Below are 10,316 nucleotides of genomic sequence, written 5' to 3'. Positions count from 1 at the left end.
GCTTGATAGAGATTTTTAGCAATTTTGCTAGTTGGATTGTTAGTAATTTAGATAGTAAATATGGGTAAGCCTATGTAAGACCCATTTGTCCAATATCATTCACTTAAAAAAATAAAAAATAATAATAATAATATTAAGAAAAATAATAATAATAAAAATATTAAGCCGTGTGACATGGAAATATCATTAATAGTATTTCCATAACTGTCACCCATTTTCCATCCATTGCAGCCTCTAATTTCACATGTACCAGATCATTAATGGTTAAAACACTAGTTACAAAACTAACCGTTAGTTACTCTCATAACACATTATTCCTAAGTTTGGCTATGACAGCCAACGGTTGTTATTTTGAAAACAAATTTTGTTGGTAGAATCAATTTTCTTGTTCCATAGAAATACGCAAGAGAATCTCATGTAAATCATCTCCCTCTCCCGGACCATTGAATCTGAGCACCTCGATCAGGATTTTGGTTTCCGGCGACTCAGGTAGCCGGGATTCTGACCAGGGAGGAGGGAGCTTCAGATCAACCAACAATGGCGGAGAAATATGAGAAGACCCAATATTGCAATGGGGATGATGACCGTGAAAGTGAAAGTGAAAGTGAGAGTGAGATTGAGAGCGAGAACACCCACATTGACCAAGAAACCGATGAAGAAGATGAAAGCACTACTTCTTCCGTTGAAATGAACCACAAACAGAAGGCGGCTCTGTTGGGACTCCGGTGCAAGGTGGAAGACGCGATTCTCGGGAATTATCTTCTGGGTAGGCCAGGAAATATAGCGAAAGAAAGAGAAAAGACAAGAGAACAGCTTCGAGAAATTACCCTTTGGGGGGTGCCTTTACTGCCGACAAAAGGCCACGCAGGGACCGACGACGTGCTTCTAAAATTCTTGAGAGCCAAAGACTTCAGGGTTCCCGACGCTTTCGAGATGCTCCAGAAAACCCTGAAATGGCGGACGGAATACCAGGCCGACAGAATTCTCGAAGAGAAATTGGGTTCTCATCTCGGAAATGTGGTGTGCTTGAAAAGCAGAGACAGGGATGGTCGCCCTGTTTGTTACGTCACGTATGGGGCTTTAAACAACAGAGAATTTTACAGAAAAGCATATGGGTCAGAAGAGAGACGCAACGAGTTTGTAAGGTGGAGGGTGCAGCTCATGGAGAGGTGTATCCAGAAGATGAGCTTCGAGAGTGGAGGTGTCAACTCTATATTGCAGATTTCAGATTTAAATAACTCCCCACGCCAAAATCTGAAGGAGCTTCGTGCTGTCAGAAAAAAAACTATGATTCTGCTTCAAGACAATTACCCTGAGTTCCTTCACAAAATTGTAAGTGCATACAAACATATAACCAGGAAGATAAATTGGGTGTTTTTGTTTTTGGCCCAAACTCTATTAGGGTTAGGGTTTAATCAAAATTAGTAAAGATAATTGGGTGTTTATTTTGGTGTGCAGATTATTATAAATGTGCCATTTTGGTACCGAGCATCCCATTTGGTGTTCTCCAGGTTCTTTAGTCAGAGCATGAAGAGAAAATTCGTGTTTGCCAAACCATCAGATGTTACAAAGACCCTTCTCAAGTGAGCATAATACTGATTATATATAATAAGTTGTGTATAATTAGATCTTATTTTCTGTAACCCTTCCAAATGTTTGATCCGAGTTTTCTTTAAAACCCAATAAGGTTTATTGCCCCAGAAAATCTTCCTGTCCAATATGGTGGTCTCATGAGAGAGAACGATGCTGACTTCACTCCTGCAAAGAAGGCTTCAGAGCTCATCGTCAGAGCAAATTCAACTGGATTTATCGAGTTTCCAGTCACTGAGGTACTTACATTATTACCCAAATAAGCCCGCAAGGTTAGCTCAAATGGTCGACTTGTTTAGTTAATATTATAAGATCCGCTCACAATTATAGGTTACAAAGTGGCTTTATCTTGAAGGGTTCTGAATCATTTGAAAAAATAAAAAAAATCTGCCAAATAAATTACTGGTAAGCCTGAAATTGCTTCGTTCTTGAACCCCTTGTGATAGTTTTCTTTTGCTGTGTTTAGGCCGGGGTGACAATGGTGTGGGACATAACGGTGGTCGGATGGGATGTGTCGTTGAAGGAGCAGTTCATTCCAAACGACGAAGGGTCGTACAAGATTTTGATCAAAAATCAAAAGAAAATGGGAGAGAGTGTTAGAAATTCCTTCTATATTTGTGAAACTGGGAGAATTATAATAACCGTTCACAACGAGACCTTCAAGAAGAAAAGGGTTCTTTATAGATCGAAAGCCAAACCCACCGTCCCCATGTATCGATCTCCATTGAACTCTTAGATTCCATCTATTTTTTTTTTGTTTTTTTTCTGTCAAGTGGATTGTAAAAATTTCTGACAGTGATTTAATACGGTGTCAATCGAAAATAAATATAATTAAGGATTCATTTGTTTAGGCGTAAAATATTTTCTGTTAAAAAATTGGTTTTTTTGGCCGAAATCATTCGTAAGATAAATCAACAAATATTTCTTATATTTTCATTCAATTATATTAGCTTATAAATATCAACTTTTATTCGCAACATAAAAATACTAGGGGAAACTTCATTTTGACCTCCTGAACTTTCACTCAATTTTACAAATTCCCCTTGAACTTCCAAATATCTTATTTTGAACTTCTGAACTTTCAATTACTTTCAATGTGAACTCCTCTGTCAGATTTTAAACGTTACATGACGTTTATACCTTTTATTTTTATATAAAATTTCAACTTTCAAAACGTTTTTTTATTTAAAAAAATGAAAATTAAGGACATTTTGGTCTTTTTTGTATTTTTAACGCCTAAAATTAACGGAATGGTTCTAATTGAGAGTAATTGAAAGTTCATGGGTCCAAAATGAGAGATTTGAAAGTTCAAGGGAGGTTTGTAAAATCGGGTGAAAGTTCAGGGGACTAAAATGAAGTTTTACCAAAATATTAATATAAAACAACTAAAACCATTTTATGTCAAAATAAAATGGGGCTTAAATTGAAGAGACATTCGAGGTTTGAATTTAAAATTTTTGCATACCATGTTAAATGATCAGTTACCGAGTCACTTGTATGGTAGCTAATTGTTCCATGCCAAAAGTTTTATTCCTCCTAGCGGTGGAGTATAGTATACTATCAAAATTATTGGAGTAATATTTACAAAGCCCACATCCTAATAGCACTCAATATTATACTAAGAGGAAGAGTTCGACGGTTCCTTAAATGCCTCAATCCATCCAATGGCTATATATAGCCTCGCCCTTATTGATGGAGAGGAGGAAGGAGTGAAGTGACGCTTGAGTGTTACTCCACAAACCATGTCATCGTCAACATGTAAGTTTTTTTTTTAATTGAAAGAAGGAAAAAGACTACGGGGGATGATCTTTCCCATTTCTAATCTGAATGGACGAGAGAATAGGCGATTCTGTGAGAATGCTTTCAAAAACAAGATGAGAAGTGGCCCATTTAGGCAGAACATGTGCCCGAAACATGTGTTATGATAATTCTTAGTTGAAACGTTTTAATAAGTGCTTTTAAAAGCATAGGGAAGAGTGTACCAACAATTGGCACCTTTCCGTTTAACAATTTAAATTTGAGGGAACAATCCACTTCATTTCATCAAATGATTATGATTTATTGATTTCGTTATCTTATAAATGCCCAGACTGAGGAATTATCTTTCCAGTAGTGTTGTAGAAAATGAACAACAATCAACCCTGTCGTTGAATCACTGTGCTCGTATAGCTTGGCTAAGTTAATAAGGACTTGGAGAGGTTGGACAGACTAGATTCTAATTTGTTTGAATAAAGTACATTGAGCAACTTCGAATGTGTAGTTCGCGTGGCCTAATGGATAAGGCGCTCGCCTCCGGAGCGGGAGATTATGGGTTCGAGTCCCATCGTGAACGTTTTTTTTGCGTGGGTTTTTTTAACAAATTACACTTTTCACCAATCACATATTAAGCCCAGACTGCAGGTCTTGTAGGAGTGGTTACCGGGACTATCTCTCTATTAAACAGTATTGGGCCACTGGTTGGAAGAATTCCCACACCATTCTATTTAAAGTTTTCATGGGCAATGTTTACGACTCTTTAAAGTAATAATTGAGAGGCGAGGAATTATAAGTAAACCGACAACATTCTTCAAAAATTAATGCCACGAACAACCAATCGAAAGTCACCGTGCTGCGTGCAATGACTTTTTCAAAGTAATAAATGAGAGGTGAGGACGCACGTGGAATATATTTATTCCTATTCTTAGTACGAGAAATAATGATTAATATCCATCATTGATTTTTATTTTTTTTATAAATTCTCATTAATTCAAAAATTAATTTTTACTGTCACATTATCGTAATTATATGACAGTTGTATAAAAGTCTATTAAATATTAAGTGAGAAAAAAAAATTGAAAATCAAAACCGAAACCGAAAAACCGAAGAACTAAGAAATCGGGGGGTGTTTGTTAAACCCCCTCCCATTCCCCCACATCCACCACACTATTCACTTCATTTTTTTTTTTTTTTCAAAAAAAACATTCTTACTTTTATATCAAATCATTCACTTTTTATATCACATCATTTTTTTTATTACTATTTAAATAAAAAAATTACTAGCTACTAAACAAAATCTTTTACTTTTCAATACCACTTTTTCATTTTTTCATATCAATCATTATTTTTTTTTTTTTTATTCTTGTTATCCATGAACAGTGCGGTGTGGTGGGGGTGTTGTTTAACAAACACTCCCTAAGTACCCCGGTCCTGTTCCTCTTTTTGGCACCCGATTATAACCGGGTAACTGGATAACCAGTGCATATATATAATAATATATTTTAATATATTAATAACAATTTTTACATCTCTGGATTCTCCTCCTTTTTTTTTTTTTCATATTCTCACTCTTTCCTATGCTTTCCAGCTTCTGCACACTTCACATTCATCCACACACTCACACATAGGTCAAGGTCTAGGGACTAGGGTTCACACTTGAAGTGAAAAAACGCAGGTATCTCTTCTTCCACAGCGGCCGTTCTCTCTCTCTTCTTCCACAAACACAAATCTCTCTTCTTCTTCTAGCATCTTCTTCTATTTCGTTGGCTCTCTCACTTCCGCCCCTCTCATTCTATTCGAGTATTTTCATATTTTATGAGAAAGAAGCAGTTGATTGAAGGGTAAAAATCACAGGCATAGAAGTATTACATATCATAATTTCGTGTTCTTCCAAAGAAGTATGTCAGCAATTGCAAAATCAACCCGCAGATTTTTTGGGTGTATATTTATTTGGTTAATGAGAAAGTGTACAAAATTTGATAAAACACACAAATCTGCTTAATAAGATGCATGATTTTCATTTCAAAACACAGAAAAAATTCAAAACCTGGTTACCCGGTTCCGGATAACAAATCCAAAATCTAAAATCAGGGACCCCGGTTTCTGTTCCAGGTTTTAGCCAATAATCAGAAAACCGGGACCGAGTTTATACCCCTACTAAATATCATTTCTCTTCTTGGTATAGTCCTTTACAAAGTTGCATATATGCGTACCAATTTACATGCATTAACATTACCTCACATGATATTTGATTTTGTTAAAGTACTTATTATTTTCGTAGACTTTTTAGATAAATGGTTATATATTTCACAATTTTTTAAAATTAATAGTAAACATAAGTTTGTAACAGGTTTGTCATGAACACGATTTTATAAAAGTAAATTTATTATAAAGTGGTTCTTATATATTAATTAATTAATATGAATTACATGTAATGAAAATCTATTGAGTAAAATTATGTACATATGAAATCTATCATCTTAAATTATTGACAAACTAGTCAATACGTACTAATTCTGAAGAGAATTAACCTAATCAGAAATGAGAATATATACAACCAAAAACGTTAATGATTTATAAAATAGATATATAATATGAAAAAGAGTACCGGACTATATTTAATAATGGAGATTTTTGTATTTACCAATCTGTAACATAATATATATATATATACACCCGAAGAGCCTACCAACCAATCTCTCAGCCCTAAAAGTTAGCTTAAGAGGTGAGATTTTTTCTCACACTTATAAATTGACCACCAACCCTTCTATAACCGATGTAGGATAATCCCAACATTGCCCTCATGTCAAACTCAGACCTCCTCCTCCTCTCAGAGGAAGACCTGTTTCAGCGAGCCACCTGCCCTTCCAAACCAAACGAGGTGTAAGAAGGTAGGGTGTGATAGGCATGCAAAGCGAAGAATGGCAAAAGACGCCTTACTCACCATCTCCTACGTGTCCTTCACTCATCTCCCTCTCCCTCCTATATATACTTACATCTTCATCTCAACCCCCATCAACTATCTCCATCGATCTCCATGGCTAATCCTCTTTTCCTCTCTCTCTCTCTCTGCCTACTCTTTCTCTTCAATGGCTGCCTAGCTCAAACAAGGCAGCAGGGCCGACAGTTTGGCCAGTGCCAGCTCGACAGGCTCGATGCTCTTGAACCCACAAACCGCATTGACGCTGAAGCCGGTTCGATCGAGGCCTGGGACCCCAACAACCAGCAATTCCGGTGCGCCGGGGTTGCCGTCGTTCGGAGTACCATTGAACCCAGAGGCCTTCTCTTGCCTCATTACCACAATGCCCCTCAGCTCACTTACATTGTCAGAGGTAAATAAATAAATTCATTTCATTACTTAAATTCAGAGTGGTTTTATTAACTAATTATTAATTAATGTGTGCATACAGGTAGGGGTTTCCAAGGGACCATACTTCCTGGTTGCCCGGAGACATTCCAAGAATCTATGCAACAATCTCAGCAACAACAACAAGAAGGACAAAGCGAGAGCTTCCAACAAGACCGACACCAGAAGATCCAACACTTCCGAGAGGGTGACATCATTGCATTGCCGGCCGGAGTAGCTCACTGGGCCTACAACGACGGCGATTCCCCAGTTGTTGCAGTCTCTCTCCTTGACATCGGCAACAGTGACAACGAGCTTGATGAGCAGCCTAGAGTAAGAATTTCACACCCCACCAAACACACACACACACATATATATGTTTGTAAATGTATAATATACTGATGGTAGGCTTGATTTCTACGTGGGTTGTAGAGCTTCTTCCTTGCTGGGAATCCAGAGGACGAATTTCGGCAACAAGGTCAGCCGCGCCGCCAACAACAGCGGCGTCCTGGCCAGCGTGGAGAGGAAGGCCAGCAACAGCAGGGAGAAGGAAACAACGTATTCAGTGGCTTCGATGCCGAGTTTTTGGCGGACGCTTTCAACGTGGATGAAGACACAGCCAGAAAGCTTCAAGGAAACAATGACAACAGGAGGCACATAGTGAGAGTGGAAGGCGACCTCCAGGTGCTCAGGCCACAAAGGTCACGTGAGCAATGGGAGCGAGAGGAGAGTCAAGAGAGGGAAAGTGAGCGAGAGCGGGAACGCCAGCGTCAGCGGGAAGGACGTGGACGCGAGATTAATGGCTTTGAGGAGACAATATGCAGCTTGAGGCTCAGGGAGAACATCGGCAGCCGTTCACGCGCCGACATTTACACCGAACAAGTCGGTCGCATCAACACCGTCAACAGCAATACCCTCCCAGTCCTCCGCTGGCTCCAGCTCAGCGCTGAAAGAGGAGACTTGAACAGGGTAATTACAATTATATATATATATATATATATATGCTCTATTTTTGCAAGGGAGAATTGCACGCACAAATTGGTATCATTAGTTCATATTTTTTTAATTCAATAAATCAACTATTAAATTTATATAGATTTCACTACTAATTATAATAACATAGTTATTATGATATAAGAAAATATGAATAAAATATTAACTCTAATTATTTTTAAATTAAATATCTCATATTTCAACCCATTTTAATTTTATCATTTTTTTGTTTGTTTGTAAAAATACCTAAAATCTCACTGTTTAAACAAAGTGAAAACTTAAAGAAAAAGAAATTTAAAAAATGGCTTGGAGAGTTGGAGTCACCAACATTTTAATCATTTTGAGTATATATATATGCATGCAGGATGCTCTTTATGTACCGCACTGGAACCAGAATGCCCACAGCGTGGTGTATGCCATAAGGGGTCGTGCTCGGGTTCAGGTGGTCGACGACAATGGTAATACCGTATTCGACGATGAACTTCGACAGGGTCAGGTGTTGACCATCCCCCAGAACTTCGTGGTGGCGAAACGGGCTGAGAGCGAGGGTTTCGAGTGGGTGGCCTTCAAGACCAACGACAACGCCCAAATTAATACTCTCGCCGGACGAACCTCGGCCCTCAGGGCCTTGCCGGACTATGTCCTTGCCAATGCGTTCCAGATTTCGAGGGAGGAAGCCAGGAAGCTGAAATACAACAGGCAGGAGACCACCTTGGGTCGCTCAAGCAGGTCTTCCTCTGAGAGGAGGACGAGGTCTGAGTCTGAGGGGAGGAGGGGTGAAGCATAAAAGAAAAATGGCATGTAATGAATATCTGATGCGGCAGCGGCACGTAGTTTTGGTTTTTGGTTAATTTATAGGTAGGCTAGACAATAAAATGCATGGCCGCGCTAGCTATATATAAATAATAATGTATCTTAATTAGTTATCAAGAGTTTCTAGCTACCCAACTCAATAAGCGTACTGCGTGTATCTTTGTGAGCTTCCTAGTAATTTAATAAAACTACTCTGCGGTTTTGGTTCTTATTTTGATGCAATCCATCTTCTTATTAATTATTAAATTCCTATCTTAATGTATGGTAAAAAAAAAAAAAAAAACAGATTCTGAGTATTTTTGAACTTTTCAGCTGCCGCTATGATATATAATATCATATCATAGCTTTTGTAATGTTACCCTTCACACTTCAAAAATTAATTTCTAACCGAGCATTTTGATATATCAACCTCTTTTAATCAGTACTCTTATTGTTGTTATGGTTTTTCAATACATCAATGATCAAAGAAATTAATGTCCTTTATTTCTCTTCAAAATTTGTAAAAATACAAATATACCTTGAATTAAAACTGAAAATATGAAAAGGTTAAAAATAAAAATAAAGAAATTAAAAGATGAGCATAAATTTTCAGTTATATATATATTAACTTTAAATTTTATATATTATAAAATAGAGTATTTTGGTCATTTTTACTAATTATGATTTAGCATAAAACTAGCATAAAATCTTAACAGGAGTGACAATTGAAAGGGGTTAGCGGATAATTAAAGTTTTTGAAGAAGTTTGGTAGCTAGTGACATTGAAAAAGCGGATAAGTAAAGTTTCTTCTAAGTAAATTTAATTGTTTAATAGTTGATTTAATTGTTTAATAGTTGATGTGATAAGTACTACATAAAAGATTAAAAATACCTAAAAGATTAAAAGTGTTCAAATCATTGATCAAAATGTGCAAATATGCAAAAAGAGCTTGTTAAAATGAATTCGATTTTTAAAATTTTATTTTATTAATCGGTTTTAATTTGCATATAAACTTATTAAATGGATTTAATCTGAATATGAACCTGCTAAACGGGTTTAATTTGACTACGTTAACATTAGAGCCTTTTTTAGAAAAGATAAATATCAGAAATTACATTTTTATTTCACAGTGTCAATTAATCAACCCTTGTTAAAAAGAAAAAAAAAATAAAAATAAAGATTGATTAATACCGCCATGTTAGCAAAATAAAATATTTACTTTTTTTAATATTTTTTTACAAAAGATGATATATCCCTTAAATTTTTTATCACAATTGTTGATATATGACTCTTACCACACATGCATGTACGTACCTTATAACATATATAAATTAATTAACAACCTCAGCTTTTAGCTAATCAAAATTCAGTCACAAAAGGTTTTCAAAGGGGTCAAAGACTCAAAGCTATATATTGATATGAGAAACTTTAGCATTAATAGCTAGCCTAGTGTTTTGACGATTTACAATCTAGAAATAAAGGCAATAAATATATCACAAGCAGATCTAACCACATGTATATATGTCACACAAATATGAAAGTAAATAACTAATGACACTCAAAGAAAAAAAAAAAAAAAAAATCTGATCTAATCTCAGAAAGTGAACAAATATTAGCTAGTCATTACCGCACATAAACATGAAATTAACTAATAGCACTTACGCAGGTATTTCATTCACAAAACTTAGCAAACCTCATGGCAAAAATTTTCATATTATTTTCCTTATCGTGGTATTTTGTTTTGTTATAGTATTTATTATTTTCTTTAACTTTTGAGGTAAATAGTTATATATTTAGCAAATTTTTAAAAATTAATAGTAAAAATAAGTTTGTAACAGGT

At 36.1% G+C, this 10,316-nt stretch overlaps 2 protein-coding genes and 1 non-coding gene across 3 annotated transcripts; all 3 read left to right on the top strand.

Moving 5' to 3' along the window:
* Positions 1 to 375: 375 nt before the first annotated feature.
* Positions 376 to 2,346, top strand: LOC132165301 (patellin-4-like). Its single transcript, XM_059575798.1, has 4 exons — positions 376 to 1,332; positions 1,459 to 1,583; positions 1,688 to 1,829; positions 2,057 to 2,346. Exons 1-4 carry the CDS (start codon positions 538 to 540, stop codon positions 2,324 to 2,326), a joined length of 1,332 nt encoding a protein of 443 aa, XP_059431781.1. The 5' UTR covers positions 376 to 537; the 3' UTR covers positions 2,327 to 2,346.
* A 1,503-nt stretch (positions 2,347 to 3,849) lies between these two features.
* Positions 3,850 to 3,922, top strand: TRNAR-CCG (transfer RNA arginine (anticodon CCG)). Its single transcript has one exon. It is a non-coding gene; the product is annotated as a tRNA-Arg (tRNA).
* Positions 3,923 to 6,353: 2,431 nt separating this feature from the next.
* LOC132165300 (11S globulin seed storage protein Jug r 4-like) lies at positions 6,354 to 8,708 on the top strand. The gene is made up of 4 exons (XM_059575797.1): positions 6,354 to 6,677; positions 6,756 to 7,024; positions 7,124 to 7,660; positions 8,049 to 8,708. Exons 1-4 carry the CDS (start codon positions 6,383 to 6,385, stop codon positions 8,469 to 8,471), a joined length of 1,524 nt encoding a protein of 507 aa, XP_059431780.1. The 5' UTR covers positions 6,354 to 6,382; the 3' UTR covers positions 8,472 to 8,708.
* Positions 8,709 to 10,316: the final 1,608 nt, after the last annotated feature.

This window comes from Corylus avellana, chromosome ca11 (assembly GCF_901000735.1).
Source record: "Corylus avellana chromosome ca11, CavTom2PMs-1.0".
Classification (NCBI taxonomy): Eukaryota; Viridiplantae; Streptophyta; class Magnoliopsida; order Fagales; family Betulaceae; genus Corylus; species Corylus avellana.
Note: the sequence above shows the minus strand (reverse complement) of the source record. Positions and strands in the feature narration are given on the sequence as shown.